This window comes from Electrophorus electricus, chromosome 17 (genome assembly GCF_041902795.1).
Source record: "Electrophorus electricus isolate QZ-2024a chromosome 17, ASM4190279v1, whole genome shotgun sequence".
NCBI lineage: Eukaryota > Metazoa > Chordata > Actinopteri > Gymnotiformes > Gymnotidae > Electrophorus > Electrophorus electricus.
Genome location: NC_137513.1, coordinates 6,020,566 through 6,042,173, shown reverse-complemented (window position 1 = coordinate 6,042,173; position 21,608 = coordinate 6,020,566). Strand labels below are relative to the sequence as shown.

The following is a 21,608-nucleotide window of genomic DNA, read 5'->3' as shown; positions in this document are numbered from 1 at the left end:
CTCTCCACCAGGCCCTCAGCACTGCGGGGGGGGTTAATTGACTGCTTCCTTTATTCCTCCCCCCATTTCCTGCTCCTCTAATGCAGCGCCAATGAAGTCGAGACTTTTATGTTAATCCTAATTCCTAGACTGTTTGGTTATTCTACACTACTACTGTAATCTCATAGTGATTTACTGGTGGCTACTTTGCGTTAATGGACATAAGAGGATTTTGTGTTTCAGAAGTGATTATCAAGGAATTATAACACACAGTATTTAGGTTGTAAGTAAGGTGTGTGTTTTTGTGCGTGCTGTATCAGAATCCTGGGAAACGGGGTCAGGAGATCCAGAACAGCACGGCTGAACTCATCAAAGGCCTGGTCCAGCTCGTCCCCCTGACCCACACTGCAGAGCTCTCGCAGGAGGCCATGGAGGTGCAAAACTAGACTCTGTCCTTGCTCTCATTGTCCTTCTCGATTTCGTCTTGCCCTTGTTGTGAAGACGGAGACACTTGTCCTCCGTGTCGCGAGGCCTGTACAAGCATTACTTCTGTCCCCCAGGCACTTCTGGTGCTGCACCAGCCTGAGACCATCGAGCTGTGGAACCCCGCCTCGCCCATCGAGACCTTCTGGGACATCAGGTAAGACATCAGGCCTGACGTCTGTACCTCCTGTGAGCACGGTGGCCGTCTGACCCACTGATCCCCTGGACCTCTCAGCTCTCAGGTCCTGTTCCTCATCTGTAAGGAGCTGATCGGCCACAAGGTGATCAATAGCACAGAGATCTTGAAGTGGTTGAGGGAGATTCTCATCTGCAGGAACAAGTTCCTTCTGAAGAACAAGGTGAGTGGCTGCACTCACAGGCAAGTTTCCCTGTTTCCTAATACTAGAAATAATACTTTTCCTAGGACTAATATGGATTTCTTTATTTTTTGAATGTGCTTTTAATATTAATTGACCAGAAGAGGGCACTGTTGTGCAAATGACCCCTGTGCACTCTTAGCTTGTTCTTATATCATAAGGTCAGCGATGGTTCTTCTGAAAAAACGTGTTAGTATGCAGATGGAACTAAGAATTGTAGGTGACCATCAAACTCGAGCGGTTTCCTAGTTCTGTGAAACATGCATTTGGTCAGAAGCGCTGTGACGGAAGCAGGCCTATGAAGAGTGTGCCGTGACTTGCCGTGGTAACGCCAGTGTGGCCCTGTCCCTGCAGGAGTGCGCCACACAGGGCAGCCTGATCCCCATCAGCAGACAGGCGCAGACCAAGCTGGAGGTGTGCCTCCACGCCTTCCTGTGGAGCCCTGATGCCGAGGCCGTGCTGGTGGCTATGTCCTGCTTCCGGCATGTGTGCGAGGAGGCGGACATCCGCTGCAGCGTGGACGAGCTGCCTGTGCATGCAGTCCTACCCAACTACAACACCTTCATGGAGTTCGCCTCCGTCAGCAACATGATGGCCACAGGTCCGTCAGGGGCAGGATGTGCAGAGCTCCAACCAGATTTATATTGAACTGAGGTTTTGTTAATATTTGCATACAGTGCTTAAGTGTGTGTGTGTGTGTGTGTAGGTCGCTGTACTCTACAGAAGAGAGTGATGGCTCTGCTAAGGCGGATAGAGCATCCTACAGCAGGAAACACAGAGGTGGGTGCAGGGTTGGTGTGCATTTTGGGCACTCGCAGTACTTCCTTCCTTCCTTCCTTCCATCTATCCATCTACTGTCTTGTGTTTTTTATTTATTTATTTATTTTTTATTCCTTTAACTGTTCTATGCTTCTCTTTTTAACCCTCTCTTACCAATCTCAGGCTTGGGAGGACACGCATGTGAAATGGGAGCAAGCAACAAAACAAATGCTAAACCACACAAAGAACAAAGTTGAAGATGGCCAGGTGAGTGATGCAGCTCTTTTTTTTAAACCCGTGTGTGTGTTTTCCTCCCCAAAATCTTTCAAACCCCCCCCCCCCCCCCCCCCCATGGTTACCTGTTGCCCAACATGTCTCCCGCCCCAGGAGTGGATAAACATGACTGGCTTCCTATGTGCGCTGGGTGGCGTGTGTCTACAACAGCGCAGCACACCCAGCCTGGGCACCTACAGCCCGCCCATGGGCGCCCTTAGCGATCGCAAGGACTCCACCATCTCTGTCGGCTCGTGCGAGGTGAACAACGAGACACCGCTCGGCCGCTTCCTGGAACGCCTGCTAACCCTCATGGTGTGCACGCACGAGAAGGTGGGCATGCAGATTCGCACCAATGTCAAGGACCTGGTGGGCCTGGAGCTGAGCCCTGCCCTCTATCCCATGCTCTTCACCAAGCTACGCAACAGCATCGGCCGCTTCTTCGACACCCAGGGGCCGGTGAGGAGCGCCAGCCTGCCTTGCACTCAGTGACCAGATCGAATGGAAAACGTACATTAGATTAGCAAGTGATTAGGTACCACGTAGTTATTTTGTGCTAGAGATCTGAACAGCTGTCATGTGTCGTATATTGGTTTATTACATTTGGGGTTTTAGCTACAAGGGGCTGCAGTTGCAACAGCAAGATATTGAAGTACAATGTGACTTGATTTGTCTAAATGTTAGCCTGCAATATCATTTAAAAAAGATTTTATAAAGATTTTGCCATTTTCAGGTTTTTTAAAATAAATACATTTATTTTTAATAATCGTGATAATGGATGTTCACCATGCAAAGCAGTCATCATTTCTAATCTCATGACTGTGCTCCTCCTCCAGGTGCCCATCACAGACACTAACACGCTCTTTGTGGAGCAGACCATTGCCATCATGAAGAACCTGCTGGACAGCCACACGGAGGGAAGCTCTGAGCACCTCGGACAAGCCAGCATCGAGAACATGATGCTCAACCTAGTCAGGTCAGGCTCCTGGAGGCTCTTGCTGGCCTTCTCGTGGTGCTCAGCTTAATACTGTGTAGTTCAGGTGACACAATGATGCAAGTGAAGTGTTCATACAACTACCAGTCTAAAGCATGAGTATGCCTGCTTGAATCCAGTTGATGATCAAGTAGAGTCTGGAGGGAACTGATCTGTATTTGATCAGGATTACTTCCCATTTCATTTTACTAAATACAATCATTCATAATTCCATTGATCAGTCAGACTCTGTCAGACCGTTTCTGTCTTTGTATGTCTCTGTCGGTCAAAGGGATGATGCAAGTCTTGTAAATTTTAGTGAAACGGTTACCTGTAGTACAGGCATTTCCCGAAGCCCAAGTCAGTTAATAGCCTGTTGTCACCTTGTTTCGTCTTATGCAGTGTAATTTAACAGCTCGCTGTCTAACTGCCTCTGTAGGTATGTGCGTATTTTGGGGAACGGTGTCCATGCAATCCAGATTAAGACAAAGCTCTGCCAGCTGGTGGAGGTGATGATGGAGCGCAGAGACGACCTGTCCTTCTGCCAGGAGATGAAGTTCAGGTGACTGACCGGCTGAATTCCCAGTGCTGCACCTCCAGTAAACCCTGTTATCTTGTCAATAATCCTATTCGTGCCAAGGTTCTTCACCATCGTAAAGAGTGGATTATAAGACTGTAAAGACTGCTGATTAGATACACATCGTAATGAGGCAAGCTAGAGGTCTTCATAAAGGCTTTGCCTCTCTCAGGAATAAAATGGTGGATTATCTGACTGACTGGGTAATGGGGACCTCCAATCAAGCAGCAGATGACGATGTTAAATATCTCACACGGTACGTTGTCTTAATCTAAGAATCCTTGTGATGAGTTTTTTTTTTTTTGCACATTGTCTCATACACACACACACACTCTCGAGCTCTATATTTCTCTCTTGAGCGAGCACGCACACACAGACTTTTTGGGTTGCTTGCTGTGCAGGGACCTAGACCAGGCAAGCATGGAAGCGGTGGTGTCTCTGCTGGCTGGCCTGCCCCTTCAGCCGGAAGAGGGTGACGGAGTGGAGCTGATGGAGGCAAAGTCGCAGCTTTTCCTGAAGTAGGATCACGTGTGCACACACACACTCACACTGGTTTTGCTTATACTTCCCTACCCAGTTATATATTCCCTATAGACTCTTTATAGCACATTGCAAGCTCTGTGCTGTATACAGTAATGGTATGCTGATTGCTGTGGTGTGTCTCAGCAGTTATGGTGCAAGCTCTAAAATGAAGATCCACCAATCCTGGCGTAGCTTCGTAAAAGCCACAGCCAGTTCCCTGTCCCCTCTTCCTCCGGTCTGTAACCCTTTGCCCGTCCCCGACCCTCAGGTACTTCACGCTGTTCATGAACCTGCTGAACGACTGCAGCGAGGCGGAGGAGGACGGACAGCAGGTGGGTGAGCGTAAGCGGGGCATGTCGCGCCGCCTCGCCTCCCTGCGCCACTGCACCGTGCTCGCCATGTCCAACCTGCTGAATGCCAACGTAGACAGCGGCCTCATGCACTCCATCGGTGAGGATGCCCTGGACAGATGCACAGCCACTGTCACATAAGCGCGAGCCACTCGGGGCTGTCTGCGTACGACAGGCGAACAGGGGCTTGAGCTTTTTATGTTTTTAATATGCAAATTATTACAAATGTAATTGATCAAATGAATGGTAGGAACTTGCTCTTGAAAAATGTTTGTTTCACACAGTGAAGCATCATGGTGACATTTCTTTGCCTGCCCACAGGGCTGGGATACCATAAGGACCTGCAGACAAGGGCCACCTTTATGGAAGTGCTGACCAAGATCCTGCAGCAGGGCACAGAGTTCGACACCCTGGCCGAGACGGTTCTGGCTGACCGCTTCGAGAGGCTGGTAGAGCTCGTCACCATGATGGGTGACCAGGGAGAGCTGCCCATCGCCATGGCACTGGCCAATGTGGTGCCCTGCTCCCATTGGGTAAGGAGCCAGTAGATGGTGGCTTTTTTTTGGGGGGGGTACACCGCAGAAGTCTCTGATTGGACTGGTTGTCGGTCTGTGGTCTCCAGGATGAGCTGGCCAGGGTGCTGGTCACACTGTTTGACTCCAGGCATCTGCTCTACCAACTACTATGGAACATGTTCTCCAAAGAGGTGGAGTTGGCAGACTCGATGCAGACCCTATTCAGAGGCAACAGTCTGGCGAGCAAGATCATGACCTTCTGTTTTAAGGTCCATACCATTTTACCTTTTATATTTATTTCTATTCCAAGTTAATGTGCAGTTAAATCTGGAGCTGGATCTCTTCCATGGCTTGTTTGTTGCAGGTGTATGGTGCTGCCTATCTCCAGAAGCTTCTTGAGCCACTCTTGCGAGGGGTCATCACCACTCCTGATTGGCAGCATATCAGTTTCGAGGTGGACCCCACCAGGTATGTGTCTGCTGATTTTATTTGTGCAGATAAAACCCTGTATTGTGTTCTGTCTCTTAAGAGGTACTTTTTACACCTACAAATCATTAACAAAACTATTTGGGAATTTTTATGCTAAACTTCAAAACCGTCCTTCCATGGTTGGTTATATTTCTACATTTTATGTCTTATAAAATAAGACAAATTGCATTTAGTCTTTTTGAGCTATTTGGTACAAAGAGTCAATTTTGGCAGGCTGGAGCCCTCCGAGAACCTAGAGGAGAACCAGAGGAACCTGCTGCAGATCACGGACCGCTTCTTCCTGGCCATCATCAGCTCCTCCAGTGAATTTCCCCCGCAGCTGCGCAGTGTTTGCCACTGCCTGTATCAGGTGCACCCTGTTCTTCCTTCAGTCCCCGCACACCTGCTGGGTCTCATCACCACACTTCTGCTCACGCTCACCACTGAACCAAGCACTGGCGCGCTCTGCCCTTGCCACTGTTTTTATCCGCGTCGCATGCTTTCTGTTTCTAAGGCTTTTATTTCCGTCCTGTTGGTAGCACGTTTGAGAGCTTTTGGAGCTTTGATGGGCAGGCAGGTACTTGCTAGACGCTGCTCCATCTGGTTTTTGCTTTTAAGCTGTGAGCACCATGCAGCAGGTCATCCTTAACATCTACTGGCTCTCTCCAGCCCTGAGAAATGCGATTTTGAGATGACTGTGAAATAAATGCCCACCTTGTTATCTTGAAGATGTTTTAAAACCTCAGGAAGCATTATGTCTCACTATTTCCTCATCTTATTGTATGGTGAATCATGCTTTCTACACTAATACAGTAGACTCAAGTAAATCATGTATTCAAAGCACGAATGGATTGCTGGAGAAAGCCTGTGAAACACTTAATCATGCGTGAACAGTTTAAATGCTTATGGGACAGTTTTTTGGAAAAGCAGATTAACCTTAAGCCAAACTGAAAAAGATTTCCCACGATTGACACTGCAATTCCGTACAAAAAGATTAATCCATATCTGGGAAAGTGGCCCAAAAAGTGTCTGTGGTGAGCAACCAGCTCTGTTATTGTGGCAGAGGACATTTAGGTTGAGCAGTAGTGACTCTATTTATTGGATAAATAACATGTTAACTGACAGTGTTGCATATGATCTGCAGTGTGGCTTTGTTGAAATTAGGGAAGTAATCTGGCCATAAACTGTTCTCTCACAAAGCCTGAAGTGCACCAGTGTGTTTATGCGTGTGTCTGTCTTTGTCTGTTTGTGCATGTGTGTCTCTGTCAGCACTTACTGCTTGCTTCGTTTCCATGCACATGTGTGTCTGTGCATCTCTTTCTCTCTCTTTCTCCTGTGTGTGTCTGTCTGTGTACTCTAAAAGCAAGCTTTTGTGAGGGGAAGGGACTGGCCCAGTCCCCAACACCTCTTGCTTGCTTCGTTTATGTTTACTCTGTGTGGCTGTCTCTATAGGCAACCCCCTGTCCTCTTCTAAGACATGCACTCAGTATGTGGTGTCATTTCACTTGTCCTCCCACTGCGCAGGGCTCTCTTCATACGCTTTGCTTTCAGCCAGATTCTCACCGTTTCGTCCTCAGCACAACCTGAATTCCACACCTGTGCTTGTATTTGTCTTCGCTCGTATTGTACCATGATAGAGAACAGCTTGCAGCCTATTTTACAGTAGCTGGTAAGTAGCCACTGTACTTTGGAGTCAACAGTCACATCCTTGCAGCATAACTTGTTTGTGGTTCACAACCCTAAAACTCTGAACTCTTCTGCAGTTGGGTGTGTTGATGGGCGGGGGGGGGGGGGTGCGTCCGTGCTTCATGGCTGTGTGCGTGTGCTGCTGTGACCTCTCTGTGCCCATCTCTGCCCTGTAGGCTACGTGCCACTCCCTACTGAATAAAGCCACTGTTAAAGACAAAAAGGAAAACAAAAAAGCCGTAAGTCTCCCACAACTTTATTTTTCTTCGCCACCATTTTTGGGTTTTGTTTTTTACATTTTTTTATTTTTTTTTTATTTTTTACATTTTTAAAAAAAGTTTACTTAGCTCCTCTTGATTTTTAATTTTTTTATTTTTTTTTTCCCCCTCTTTTTTCCTCAAAACATGTTCATAAGCAAGTCCACGCACGATTCTGTTTACAAAATGGCCTTACTAACCACTTACTAACTCTGCAGTGGCCATAACTGGAACACTGTAGCCCCATGGGTCACCAGCTCGGGGCCCCCCCCTCTCTAACCCCCCTCCCTATGGTCTGGGTGAATGGCCAGGCGAGGGCTGGCTAGTGCGGGACCTGTGGGTCTGGACAGGCTTTTCCATTCACCTGTATCGCTGCGATACAGGTGAGGTTTACTTATGACTGAGTTCTCCATAACGGAGGAGGGTCCTCCTCTGCCATGGACGTTTTTTGCACACTGGAAGACGACTAGTAGCCAAATTCAACCACTGCCTCGAGAGAACTATAAATTTGTTAGAATTCTACATTAGGTGAGGGTATATTCTGTAGTGCTTTGGTTGAATTTGACTTTAACCTTCTTATGGCGTGTGTGTGTGTGGGGGGGGGGGGGTGTATTTATCACCCAGTCAAACTGGGTATTGACCTTGTACTTGTTGTGCAATGTGAACAAAGTTTGGCTGTACTGGTAAACGTGAGGCTGGAGCAGTTCTTTCATGAGTCCTCATACACCAGTGCATGTGCTGTGTGGGTGTGTTGAATATGCTTACAGTACACGTGTTAAACATGTTTGGCTTTCTCCTGTATGTATGTATGTATGTATGTATTCATCCATCCACTCCACATTTACTGTTTGTAAATGGTCACTTTGTGATATCTGTGCTTCTCTGCACTGCTGCATCCAAAATGATCAGTATCATCTAATGTACTTGACACTTTTTCATTTGATTAAAGGCATATTTGGATATTCAGATATTGTAAGAGGTAAATCTTTGTTAGTAAGTGAAAGATTGATGAACTAAACCTTGGCAAACTGCAGAAAAATTCACAGGAATGTTAAATTCCAGGTTCTAGTGTTCTGAGGAGGTAGGGTATGGTGAAGTTGTAAGAGCTTTACTTAAAACTCTTCAGTGGCTCTAGTGTTGCTGCAGTTTTACCAGGGATCAAGTCATTTGAGGAAATATCAGTTGAGTTCTTTCTAAAGGATTTGAATCATAAATCATAGCTTTGTGGTCTACATATCACACAACCCTGAATCAAATGTTGTTTTCTTTCTCGTTTCCTTTTCTTGATCTTTTGTTTGTAATTTTTGTTAATGTGTTTAATATAGTGAAACTAGTATTTTGGAAATGAAGCCTCTTGAAGGGGTGTGCATGCACATGCTTGTGCTGGTCATTGTGAGGTGGTTGAGATGATCATATCTGCTTGCATGTTCCCATGATGCAATGCAGTGGAGATGAACAGAGTATTTTGTTATGTTTGGCTCTTTACGGCAGACTGTGTGAACCTCTTCACACAGGTTCAGAGTAATCCCCTACATCCCATTCACAGCTCCAGCTCCCACCCATCTCCAAGCACTGTGAGCCCACTGTCTGTATTGCCAAATGTCAATCTGTCCATCTAACCTTCAATTTAAATATGCTGGCATGGCTTCCGAAGAATGTGTGCGAGTGTGTGTGTTTTTAATCTATTATTATTTTTGGTGGGGTTCATCTGAACATCTTTTTTCATGAATCTTTCTGTCCCCATCACTGTGCACCCCACCCACTCCATTCCTGCCCTGCCTTCCCTTGCCTCCGCCCATGTCTTTGCGCAGGTGGTGAGCCAGCGCTTCCCCCAGAACAGTATCGGCGCCGTGGGCAGCGCCATGTTCCTGCGCTTCATCAACCCGGCCATCGTGTCCCCGTACGAGGCAGGCATCCTGGACAAGAAGCCCCCTCCTCGCATCGAACGCGGCCTCAAACTCATGTCCAAGGTGTGGGACTTAACCAGCTGCCTAAGACGCATAATTGTGCCTCCTTTTTAGAATACTAGATATTTGTATATACGTATGTGGAAATTGGTCTAAATATTGTTTATTGTGTCTTAGATTCTCCAGAGTATTGCCAATCATGTACTCTTTACTAAGGAGGAGCACATGAGGCCTTTTAATGATTTTGTGAAAAGCAACTTTGATGCCGCAAGGAGGTATGTGACACTTTTATCATGGTTCGTCAGTATTTTATGGTTGTGTTAAAGGAATAGTTTTTTTTTTAGCATCCAATTTTAGTGTCCAAATTTTGCTTCTTAACAGCCAACAAGAGAGGCAAAGTGGCAAATACTACTGTTATCGTTACAACATTTGTCGATTTTTCACAGAGAATTTAATAAAATGTATATTTGAAATTATTTGACTAGGCATGGCTTGAGATCAAGTACGTTATTTCTGCATGACTTTCGCAAGAAATGCCGTTTGGTGGACATAATCTTTTAACTACATGAGCCTCCTAAATCCTATAATTAATAATATTTATATTTTAATATATGTTTATTTAATGTTATAGCTATTAAAATAATAACTAAATGCATACTAAAATCTAAGCAACCTAAGAAATTTGTACTAATTTAGGCATCTTGGCTGATTACATTTGAGTTGAGGGGAATATTTTGCAGCCTCCTGCCATTTCTTAAAATGTAGTTTACTTTTTCAGCAAGGATTTGGAGTTGCTCATTGCTCTTGTGCAGATTCTTCCTGGACATCGCGTCTGATTCACCGCCCAGCGATTCGGTCAACCACAGCTTGTCCTTCATCAGTGATGGCAACGTGCTAGCTCTGCACCGCCTGCTGTGGAACAACCAGGAGCGCATCGGCCTTTACCTCTCTGGCAACAGGTAAGCCTTTGCAGTGCAATGGCTGTGGGTTATAAATAAAAGGCACCAGCATGGACATCCTCGTAAAAGTGGAGTTTGAAGTTTTGTCTTATTCAGCTTGGAGGAAGCTGAAGACCTCTGGTCTCGAACTTTTCTTCTTGTTCCTTTGCACCATCGCACTTGCACTTCCCTTGAAAGATTGACACTTGCTGCGAATTACTGCTTTAAGTAAACATGTTTGTTAAATATGTGTATGTATTTAGTCTCCTACACCACACTTCGGTTTTAAAGTTTCAGATCAGGTTTTCTTGATGTGACAAACTTGTCTGCCCATCAGAACTATTGTGCTTCTGTTTATTGTAGGACTTGCTCTGTTCCTCACTATGACTTGACTGCTTGGAAGTTATGTCCCATTGTAATCAGAGACATGACTTGTGTTGCACAGGGACCACAAAGCTGTTGGTAGGAGACCATTTGATAAGATGGCTACCCTGCTGGCCTACCTTGGACCACCTGAACACAAACCTGTAGCTGACACTCACTGGTCAAGTCACAACCTCACCAGCTCGAAGTTTGAGGAGTTCATGACCAGGTGCTTCCCTGTTCTTTTATCTGGGGCCAGTTATACAAGTTCTATAGAGTAATAAAGAATTCATCAGGTGGAAATGCTGTGGTAGTTGTCGCTCTCATGCTTCAAGGTTTTTTTGTACAGATTATGCAAATGCACTAAAAATAAACCGGAAACCTTTCAGATGGTTCTATTTGTTAGTTTGTTTTTGTACCTTTTAGACATAATTTAGGCACAGACTTGTTATTATTAGAGATAAGATGCATGTTGCTATTGTGCTGGTCCCATTAAACAGACATTAAAGAATGCACAAAGAATACAATTCTTTGCAAGGTCTCTGATTATTACTTTTACATTTTCTCTCTGAATGTTCTTTCTTGTACAATACATCCACTTTTCTACCTGTATTTTTTCCCTATTAAAGCATTGAGGGGCGTTTTCATGGTGCTTTGATAAGAGAGCAGACATTGGGCCTTTACAATCGTCCATTGTTTAATATTAGAGAACGTTAGGGCCTTAAAATTATTTTATTGTGATATTTTATTATCTTCAGGCACCAAGTCCATGAAAAAGAGGAATTTAAAGCTCTAAAGACGCTGAACATCTTTTACCAGGCAGGAACGTCTAAGAATGGGAATCCTGTCTTCTATTACATAGCTCGCAGGTAAGTGCTTTTGTTTTTGTTTCTCTGTTGAATGGGATATCGACTTAATGCAGTACTGAAATACAACTTGGAGGTAAATGCCCTTTCTTTTTAAAACATCGGCCTTGTTCAGTGCTTCACCTGTTATACTGTGTGTTTGTGTTTTTGTTTTATCATTTGTAGAAGTTAAAATGGTTTGTCAACTGTAATCAGTGGGTACACAAAAAGTAATGTCTCAAAAGCAATGTGAGCCATGTAATGAATCAGTATATTTTACAACATATATCTATAATAAAATAATTATATTTTTGTAATCTTTACTGTTATCACAAAAGTGCCTGTATATGGGCATGCACATTCATCAACATTTTTTTTTTAGTGTGTGTTTTGGCAAAGTTTTTAAAGCCACATTCATGCTTACTTAGAATAATTTAATTTGCATAAGCTTTAAGGTATGCATTTATTTTATGACCTAAATTAATTTCTTTTGGAAGAAACGTTTGGTGGCTCAAGACTGTAACAGAGATTTGAGTGATTCCATTAGCAACACCAACTTTTAAAATGATTTAGGTTACAAATTTTTTTTTTTCCCTTCATCAGGAGTTCTTTCCACAAATTCTGGAGGCTACAAACCGCTAAAGCATTTTTTTTTCAGCTCTATAACATAGATAAACAGAAGCCACTTGCCACTAGTCTTCATGACGGTGGTTGCACAAGAGCAAGTGAATTTTGGAATTTTGTTGCCTATTTCATCTAGACCTCAAAAGTAATACTTCATGGACAGTAGAAGCAAAATGTAGTTCACTGGAGAAAGGTTATAAATACAAAATGTACTGGCACATTAATTTAAGACTTGTTTGAATTGTAAACCAATGTCTGGCTTAATCATTTGTTGGCAGATGTTCCTAGCAGCAGTGAGGTGCATGCTTGTCAATAGTGCAGCCATTAACTGTGGGATTGTTGGGTTTCCCAAGCTATGTAGGTCTTATTTTACATGCCAAAGACAAAACAGTAAAGATTGACTAAATGGATTAGAATAGCATCTGCATTTCGGTGATCGTTTGTGTTAAACTGCCTTATATTTTTATATTACTATGTGTCAATTTTGAAATTCTGTTGCACAAAAAAAACTGCTCAGAATTTGCTCTGCCTGTGCAGTTGGCATTAATGGAATACTAAACCTAATACGATAAACCTCAAAAAAATCATGGTCACCATTCATGGTCATTTAAAATTGGTTTGAAGTTGCTTGTCCAATTATTGGTTTTAGAGTTAAAAGGAGTACAAAAATAACCCTCGCTTGGACCTTGACAGGGCAGTTTTTGATTCAAGAAACATTCATTTGATTCAAGTTGTATACAACTGAGCATAAAGATGGTTTAACAATATCTCATCCACTGATTATGTATTTTTAATACACTTGCACAAACATAACTAGTCACTTAAAACCTATCCTGATGGCTAGTGGAGTAGCCTTAGTTGACTGTAGGCCTATGGTTGTTCAACTCCTTAATCACAGAATCAACTTCTGTAGGTGTGGCCTATTGAATCATATAATAAATGTGTTTGGCGATGAGGCTGAACTGACTCTGTATGACATCCATATTTGCTTGGACTGAATGAAACTCATTGTTCATTGACTGTGAGGATGTGCTGAAATGTCACTGCCCCTTAACTGGAGTGTTGAGCAGTATAGGAATCCCAGGTAAACTAAGATGTATTCAAACATTTTCATTCTTTTTCTGGTGTCAATATAAAATACAATTATTCGGTCTACTCTTGTCAGTGCATTGTCGGTATATAGTTTCTAAAAGCATTCTTGAAATAAACTTTTAAAAAACCTCTAAAACCAAGCATTTGATAAATATACATTGCTAAATAATTTTAGATGACTGTGAATGCTTAGAAATGTTTCCTTTGTGAGGTTTAGTGCTGGAATATTGATTAAAATGCACTTCCTGCATGTCCTTTATTGGATAGTTTGCTGAAATGTATACACTAGCCATGTTTGATGTGATTCTTGAGTCTTGAGATTAATGATTTGGTTAAATTGTCAAGCTTGGCGGTCTCACTGGTCCCTCTGCATGGTTATACCCATCTCTGCTGTCACAAGTGAAGGATTGATTTGGTCATAAGAGCAAAACATGATGCACTTGTCATTTCTCTCCTCCTGATCTCCAGCAGCACACCTTGCTGTGCTATTTGTTTAAAAGAGCCTTTTCTTCAGCTCAAGGATGGCTATTAATTTTCCCTTTTTGCTATCATTGTGCAGTGTACCTGCTACTATTTTATAGTAAAACACTAAGAAAATTGGCATCTGGTCATAGAACAGTGATCCACTCCTACAGAATCATGGCCCGGTGCTAAATGCCCTTGTCGTTTTTATGATGCCGCCAGACACATGGGAGTAAATAGGAGGGTCAGGCTTCATTCGGTCACAACACCAAGAGGGAATGGCTGTCCAGCCCTGATGACTTTTGGAGTGAGTGAGGGCCCAGCCAGGAATGGTTCATTAGAAAGCACCTGGGTCTTATTTACTGTGTTGTTTTACTGCCTGGCCAAGCACAGGCGACAGCGCTACAGACATGCCACAGTTGTCTGTAATGAAGGTCATTGACTGCCTCCCTTGTTTCTATTAACTGTGTTGAGCTCAGCATAACTTCAAGGGTCTTAACAGCTGACATGTGGTCTCTTTTTTTATTCTGCTGTTTAAATGTTGCTCCGGTGTTAACGCTGTTACTGCTGTCACGTGATCTTAAATTTCATTTTCTATGAAAATTAAAGGATACTAATAATACAGATTTTTCAAGTGCATACAGTTGAAATTAACAGTTTCTGTCAATGGACAAGCATAACATAATTTTCACACCAAGAAGCTATTGTTTGTGGTTTGTTACTTGTGTATATACGAGTATGCACAATAACCATTCAGTACTCAACTACATTTTGTCAGTTGGTCAATTTGTTTGAAGCATACAGAGAATATATACCGTAGAGAATACCCATAGTCACATTCAAACGGTTAAAACTAAGGAGTTAAGACCCTCCTTTGACATTCGTTAAGTTTCAGTGTGGCCTTCTTTTTGTCTTAAATCCAGACCAATGGCTAATTTGTGGTCCTTGTTGTAGGATTATGATGAAGTCAAAAGGCGCTAAGGATGACTGCTGCACCCAAAAAGCTTAACGTGACACTGTGAGGGCTGCATGTGTGTGTTGGGACACTTGTGCTGCGAATTTTGCCAGTTCCCGCCTTCTTGGTGCTCCAGGTTGTGCTCGTCAAGGGGCTGTTGGGGGTGGATGTCAATAATCCTCCATGCTTGGTGATCTCTCCTGCCCCCGAGGCGTTCCCCAAACTGCGGTCGTGAGGCGAATTGAGCAGTGCCGACTTTGACAGATACCCAGCAGTGACCGCCTGCATGGGTGGCCGGTGACCGGCATCATGACTGGCATCACGAGCATCAGCGCCTAGGGGAGGCTCGGTATAAGAGGCCGAGTGCCAGGTTCTGCCGGTGGCCAGGTGAGCTTCCCCACACGTGGACCTGATGTAGCACGGGCAGCCCAGCACTTTGGCCGAGGTCCGCTGCACCCAGTTCAGCAGGTTGGTGATGTTTTCCTCTTCCTCGCATGCCCATGGGTTGTCTCCGAGCGTGAGGAGCTGCAGGGCTTCCAGTCGGTTGAACACAGTCTCGCTCAGTGACGTGAAGCGGTTCGCGTGCAGGTAAAAGCGAGCGAGCTGGGACATGCGGTCCAGCGAACCAGGTAGGATCTGCAGTAGGAAGTTGTGGGAGAGGTCCACCACCTCAAGTTTGTGGGGCATGTTGGTGGGCACGGTCCAGAACTTGTTGTGGCTGAGGTTGAGCGCTCTCAGACTGGGCAGGGTGTTGTTGATGAAGACCACACGCTCCAGCTGGTTGTTGGATAAGTCCAGGGACTGCAGGTTCCAGTGGTAAGCAGTGTCATTCTTCTCCAGCTGACGTATGTGGTTGGCTGATGCATTGATGTCCCACAGTGCCCGAGGCAGGCCGACGGGCAGGTGGCGGAGGTGGTTGTGAGAGATGTCCAGTGTCCTTAGATGGGCGAAGCGGCCGAGGAGGCCATCTAAGTTCTGCAGCCGGTTGTGGGACAAATTGAGGGAATGGATGTTGTGCTGCAGGCTGTCGGGCAGGAGGCTGAGACCGTGGGTGGAGCAATCCACCACCCGATGACCCTTGCCACAGGAGCACATTGGGGGGCAGATTGCCAGCACAGCCACTACAGAAAGCAGCAGAAGTAGCAGCATCAGGCTGGCCAGCGTAGCCACGGGCATCACGTTAGCCGTCCTGGAAAATAGAAGGGTAGGAATTGCATTGGTTACAGCACTGCAGGTTTGTTTGTTTGTTAGTTAATATGCCATGAGTGGGTTTCTTAGTTTTGTTTATGGCTGAGAATGATCTTAATATCCAAGCTAAAAAGCTTCCCCATTAGAATATAGTTTACTATGGGCTGCATCACTTGCTATGTAAACTTCATATGTACGCCATGATTCCATTTCTTATGTAACAGACTCCCATGGCCTGAATCAAAGTGTATAATGTTTATTAGCTTAACCCTGCAGGACAGTATTGGGGACATCAACCACGTGGGCTCCCAATCTGGCTGCCTCTGATAACTCCCCCTGCAGTCTTATGGATGCTAATTCACCACAACTCTACCAACCATTTCCACCGATGAGCAGCACTGGCTAGTTCAACAGACATAATCCACATGATACCTGGCTTTGGGCCATGTAGTAAAATTTACATAGTTCGGCCACACAAATGACCTCGAGCAACTCAGTAACTTGATTTAGGTCTAATTGCAAATGAGCTGTTCCTGAAAAGTTTGCCCTCGAATAGGAAGCATCACTCCGCTGCTGACGCGCTCGTCAAATATTTTATTCTCATCACGAAGTCTCAAGGACGTTCTGGGCGATGAGTTCCGTACGGAGTTGCTGCGCTGTCCTGCGGGGCTGGCACACGGAGAGGTGAGCGGAGCCAGCCCGTCGTTCTTATCCCTCGCTTGGCCGAGTTTGAGCCAATGCCAGAAGCTGCTATTGTGCTGCAGCTACAGCTGCTGCTGCAGTGAGGTGTTGGACCAGAGCGTTTAGCCTGCATGCCGGCTCCTCTGTCCTCTCCTCTCCCTCATCCCTCATTAGCTGCCTGCTCAGTGGGGCATCTGAGCATGGTGAATGTATAACACGCAGATATGCCACATCACTCTGTGTGTGTGTGTGTGTGTGTGTCCAGATTGTGACGTCGCACTGAGATTCTAGAAATTTCATGCATTCACCAGGTGTTGATAACCAGCCGTCAAGTTCAATTTTCTAAGCAGTGAGACAAAATCCATGCATCGCAGTCAGTAGGAGAATCTCTAGAGGAAGTTGTGAAACAGATAAGGGACTATATAGTGTATGTAGGGATGGAAATAGTTGCAGAGAGAACATGGCATACTCAATATGGAGCCCTTGTCTTGTATACGCTTGCCCTGACTTTACTAAGCATGTTTGCACCCTGCCATCTCCTGATTTGCTTTTGATTTACATGCTGAAAATGACTTACCTCATCTTTTTCATCAGTTTGTCTGCATGTCTCTTTCTCTTGCTCTCGCCCTCCCTCCTCCTGTCTTCCTGGCTCCTCTCTCTCTGCTGTGCTCCAGTCTTCCTTTGCTCCTTTTTTATCTGGAGCAGTAGAGGATCATTTTCAGCATCTACCTTTTTTTACTAAATTTTTTTTCCCTGCTGTTCTGCATGGCGGTTCAGTCCTTGGTTTGGCTCATTCTGCCCCCCCTCCTCTCTCTCTCTCTCTCTCTCTCTCTCACACTCACTCTCTCTCTCACTCTCTCTCCAAATTACCCCCTCGATCATCCTCAGTCCTTCCCCTCACGCCCCCCCCCACCCCCACTTCCTGTGGTAACCAGTAGCAAGCTACCGGGCGGGTCTCTTGTGTTGCCCAGATCTGCTGCTGCGCTCGTCTCCTGCCGTGGTGGTACTGTGAGTGAGTGAGCCCTGCACGGCTCGAGCCCCGTAGGCTGCCCGCTCTCCCAGCCTGCAAGCTGTCCTGAAGTGGGCAAAGGGGGAGGGACCAGGCGACAGAGGGGAGGGGAGAGAAATGTAGCATAGAGACAGCTCCTACTGCTGCTGACAGGGTGCACTGCTGACTACAGTCTTTTATAATCAGCATCCACACACTCAATGAAACCCCTTTCCCTTTGCACACTCTCCCCCACCACACACACACACACACACAGACTTGCATTTTCTCTCCAGTTGACTGTAGTAGTATATGAATGTGTTGTGGTATCATGGTATGTTCTTGTACACCCATGATACCCACAGTAAGTTAACCCTGACCACACTGCACCTTGGTACCATTTTAGCATAGAGCTCCTCTGCCTTGCCTGCCTGCCCATTTCTGTCATGCCAGTATTTTGTGCCAGTTGTTCTCTCACTGAAGCAGCAGGTGTCGACAGCACACATGGCTCACCGCCGTGTTCGGCGCTAGCCTCATTCTGCCACTTTGTGTTGGGTGCTTAATACGTGCTGTAATGCACCCCCTAGTGTGATCATGTCATTGTAGCTTTTCCCTTCCTCCACCCTCTCAGATCAGATGGATTATGGCTCATTCTGTGTGTAGTCAAGAAAAGAAATGTGACAATTGATGGGGGGGGGGGTGCTTTCGTGCTAGGGGTACTCACAATTAAAATGAGTCCTTTTATATTCTTCGGCTCAGTGTTTCTTTGAATAATTGGGTTTTAATGGGAGGTTAGCTCACTGAACACGAGCTGTGACGGATGCTGAGCAGCTCATTTTGAAGCCTCATAGGGATGGTGGCTGGAGAGACAGCTATGCCTTAGTTTTAGCACAGACATGGAAGTCTGATATTGTCCAACTTCTGTTCTGACCGTAACATGAAGCAAGCCCTTAGGGCTTGTTCTTTCGCAGATTACAATCACATTTCTTTCCTTCCATTCAGTAAACAGGAACACAAATGCTCAGACATACACACAGACAGACACTTGCTCATGCACTCACTCTCTCTTTCTTCCTGTCCCTTCACATTCCCCAGTTTGTATGTGTGCTCATGCATATGCAGAGGATTCCATGTCTATTCTAAACACTGTGTGCCTCCAGTGGTATTCTGCATAAGTCTTTTTCAACATGAAGTTTCTGTATGCACACAAATATTCACTGTTGGAGGTCACAGTTTGCTCATTGGTTGATTTTCTGTTGGTGTACTTTTAAAAATGCAATGATATTTAAAAAAATTGGATATTTCAAAAAGGTGGAGCAGGTCATTTGAGCTCAAGGTGTTTGGAGTAATCAGGCTGTTTTAATGTCAAATATTTTTCAAAACATCAGTGTTTAAGCTTTTTGGTCACTGTTAACTATGGTGGTAATCTGATTTCTTTTTATGAACTTGTGCACAGTTCATTGCGAAATGTCCCCATTTAGTGCCCTTTGCCAACATTAGTCCAGGAGTGATTGCTAAAGAGGACTCGTCGGGCTGTCAGCAAGCCTATTTGTTGTAGTTTGTTCTCTGTTTTGACAAGAAACATGCATATAACACAGCAGCATGTTTTGGTCAGGCAGCCTCTCTGGTTTCCCCCTCTGCACTGCGAATGATGATGAACTGCAGTCCGATGATGCACCAGTGAGACATTGTACAACAGTGCAGCAAATCCCTGTGGCAGCACCAGCAGATGTGCGAAGGGCTGCCTAGCAACACAACAGCCCTGCGAGACCAAACAAGCCTTGTTCCTCGGTAATGTGAAGTCGCGGCAAACAAATGGTCCACAGTAACCTGTGACAAACGCAAATTTTTTTTAAAAAATCTGCAGTTTTTTTTTTTTGCTTTCTGGTGGTGCATTGGCAGCTAATGAAACCGCCATTGGCTATTAACTCACTCAGTATTTCTTAAGTACATGGCTGCCCTTGTGCAATGCAATCTTTTATTTGTGTGGGGTTTTGGTTTTTTTATATAAATTCAAGAACAAGTGGAACCACAGAAAATAGACTTGTGGTTCATATCCATATTTGGCTCTCAGCTGTGGCATTTCCTAGTTTCGTTACATGTCAGTTCTTCACTAATGTATTTGTGTGGAAAAAAAAAAGCACCTTTACAAAACTAATGCTTATATAAATATAGTGGAAACAGGACTGGAGAGGGTTGTTGTGTTTTTATTAGATTTATTTTTATTTTTTCAAATCCTGTTGTCTTTTTTTTTCCCCCGTGTGTGTGTGTGTGTGTGTGTGTGTGTGCATATTTATACATTCGAGAGACCAAGAGAAAGCTTGCTGATCACTTTTGGGACAGATTTTGACAATCACAATTAAGAATTTGTCATTTGCAGTAGAAAGGCATTTTAATTCTAATGGGCACTGCATTAATGATGTAACTGTTTGCAACCAGATGTCGTTATGGTAGCAATTAAGTTTGGGAACTTAAAGAAAAAGAACTGATCTACACTCTTGGATCCTCAGACCCCTCATGTTTTGATTGAAACATAACATAAGCTGGCTTCACCTTCTAGAACTTCAGAAGCTTTTTACTTACAAATCAGATGGATCCTCTGTCCCAAAGTCCTGGCAGGGATCATATACAGGAACATGTATGCAAGGTATATGAACCAGAAAGTCCTAATTGTCCACTAAGTCCTAATAGGAGGAACTACAAGAAGTGGAGTAGAACTGGGACTAGGTTGTCCCAGTAGTGATGTGGGCAGTTGGGGCTGGGACCTCTAAGGTGGACGAGTGCCTCAAATATATCCCAGGAATTAAAGGAGTTCAGCCCAGAAGAATGCAATATTAGGAATAGCTACAGCTGTATATTGTGGGCAGATATTTATTCAGTAGCAGATATAAAACATATTAATATTCAATTCAGACAGTTATGCTTTTTGTTTAAAAATAAAGGACATAAACCTCTTAATAGGATTAACAAAATTAGGTAAAGCCAGAAAGATATGCTTACAGGACCAGAAGTTGCTGAGCTGACTGTTTCATCGCGAGCTTGGCTGCTGGGAAAAGCAGGGTGTAATGCAGTAACTTGCTCAGAAGCTGTGCTCATTACATACATAAGAATGAGAGGTGTGTGTGTGTGTGTGTGTGTGTGTGTGTGTGTGTGTGGTTTTTTCCCTCTCTCGTTTATACACACACACACTACTCTCATTCTTATGTACCCTCTCAGCTGGAAAATTGCAACCTTTCTCATTGTTGAGCGAGAGAGACTAAACTAGTCTGCACTCACTCTTTCCAATATCGGTTTAGTTATAAAGGAGCATTTCAGTGCTGCAAGTCCATCATCTAACTATATCTAGTGAGCAAATTCTGTGTATAAATGCAAAGTATACACGGTTAATATTCAAAATATTTTCAAGTTTCTGATAGCTTGTGTATTTTTCATATGTTCTGCTTACAACAGCAGTCTAAATGGGGGGGGGGGGAGGCGTTTGTTGTAGCAACAAATAATTAAATATCAAATATTTGTCTTAATGATGCAGAGTGGTTGATTACTGCTGAACATAAAAGGGATATTGTTAACGAACTAGCTGACAGTTGTTCAGGTTAATAATGGCTGACACCAGTTCTGGATAAAAGGCCTTTCATTTTTCTTCTTGGTGGTTTTCTCTTCTCATCAGTGGTTGCCAGTGGATAAGTGTTTTCTTCAGGTTACTGACTTTGTGGGGGTGGTGGTGGTGTAGGAAGTGTTTCAGATTCAGCAGTTGGTTCCAAAGCACGATCAAGATCTACATCTTCAAAATGAGGTGGAGCAACAGTAGTGTTCCCCAAGGGTGTAAATGGAATGGTTTCATCAGAGTGAGGCGTTTGTTGGATGCTCAGACTGATGGCAGGAGCAGTGGGTGTGTTCGCCGTTTCAGCAGCGGAGATGTCTGATGGAGGGGACGCAGCGGGTTGACTTTGATCTGTGTGGTGCGTCTGGATCTGTTCTTTTTCCATTTCTGCTTTGCCAGCTTCTGCTAGGACATCGTCTTCCACATTTCTGCCAAATGTACAACCTCCTGAAACGTCCACCATGTGGAGGTTATCCTCCGGCAGCATCGCGAGCCGATTGGACAGCTGCTGCGGCAGAAATGAATGTAGGGAGATCCTTTTGGACTTATTTTGGTGGAACGGCTCACTCGGCAGGTTGGGCTCTATACTACCTTCAAGGAATGGCGAGGGACCGGCCCAGTCAGAATTAATAATTTGCTTTTTCTTCCTGCGATGATTCCTTACCAAGATCATCACAATCATTATGAGCATAAGAACCAGAACTCCGGTGATCACGCTCGCCACTATGGGTCCTGGATTACTTTT

The 21,608-nt window shown here is 44.6% G+C and overlaps 2 protein-coding genes across 13 annotated transcripts in view; one reads left to right on the top strand and one right to left on the bottom strand.

Annotated features, from left to right (window-relative positions):
• Positions 1–21,608, top strand: part of nf1a (neurofibromin 1a) — a 52,884-nt gene that overhangs the window by 11,109 nt on the left and 20,167 nt on the right. For 6 of the 11 annotated variants that reach the window (XR_004776889.2, XR_004776888.2, XM_035534020.2 and 3 more), the window contains exons 14-34: positions 300–413; positions 540–619; positions 698–821; positions 1,194–1,440; positions 1,546–1,619; positions 1,782–2,330; positions 2,708–2,847; positions 3,284–3,406; positions 3,594–3,677; positions 3,823–3,939; positions 4,212–4,393; positions 4,615–4,826; positions 4,916–5,077; positions 5,173–5,276; positions 5,511–5,646; positions 7,139–7,201; positions 9,031–9,189; positions 9,304–9,401; positions 9,939–10,085; positions 10,510–10,656; positions 11,186–11,296. Coding sequence is in view for 9 of the 11 variants with exons in the window: in XM_035534020.2 (XP_035389913.2) it covers positions 300–413; positions 540–619; positions 698–821; positions 1,194–1,440; positions 1,546–1,619; positions 1,782–2,330; positions 2,708–2,847; positions 3,284–3,406; positions 3,594–3,677; positions 3,823–3,939; positions 4,212–4,393; positions 4,615–4,826; positions 4,916–5,077; positions 5,173–5,276; positions 5,511–5,646; positions 7,139–7,201; positions 9,031–9,189; positions 9,304–9,401; positions 9,939–10,085; positions 10,510–10,656; positions 11,186–11,296 (3,173 nt within the window). In the remaining 2 variants the exon portion in view is untranslated. The remainder of the gene's footprint in view (positions 1–299; positions 414–539; positions 620–697; positions 822–1,193; positions 1,441–1,545; positions 1,620–1,781; positions 2,331–2,707; positions 2,848–3,283; positions 3,407–3,593; positions 3,678–3,822; positions 3,940–4,211; positions 4,394–4,614; positions 4,827–4,915; positions 5,078–5,172; positions 5,277–5,510; positions 5,647–7,138; positions 7,202–9,030; positions 9,190–9,303; positions 9,402–9,938; positions 10,086–10,509; positions 10,657–11,185; positions 11,297–21,608) is intronic. The other 5 variants (XM_081700292.1, XM_035534022.2, XM_035534024.2 and 2 more) reach the window with 2 other exon arrangements.
• omgb (oligodendrocyte myelin glycoprotein b) lies at positions 12,415–20,964 on the bottom strand. 2 transcript variants are annotated; one of them, XM_081700297.1, is made up of 3 exons: positions 17,221–20,964; positions 16,852–16,970; positions 12,415–15,594 (listed from the first exon to the last, which is right to left on the bottom strand). In XM_081700297.1, the coding sequence occupies exons 1-3, from the start codon at positions 17,614–17,616 to the stop codon at positions 14,418–14,420; spliced, it is 1,692 nt and encodes a 563-aa protein (XP_081556423.1). In that variant the 5' UTR covers positions 17,617–20,964; the 3' UTR covers positions 12,415–14,417. The 2 variants fall into 2 exon arrangements, with proteins under 2 accessions (XP_081556423.1, XP_026877275.2); XM_027021474.3 differs by lacking the exon at positions 17,221–20,964 and having other exon boundaries at positions 12,416–15,594; positions 16,852–17,130.

Bases quoted from the DNA above. Each gene is read 5' to 3' on its own strand.
- omgb (XM_081700297.1), bottom strand. From the start codon at position 17,616: ATGGGTGTACAAGAACATACCATGATACCACAACACATTCATATACTA. The intron at 16,971-17,220 runs GTAGCTTGCTAC...CTACTGCTCCAG, and splicing joins CAACACAAGAGACCCGCCCG to ATAAAAAAGGAGCAAAGGAA. The intron at 15,595-16,851 runs GTAAGTCATTTT...TCTATTTTCCAG, and splicing joins AAACTGATGAAAAAGATGAG to GACGGCTAACGTGATGCCCG.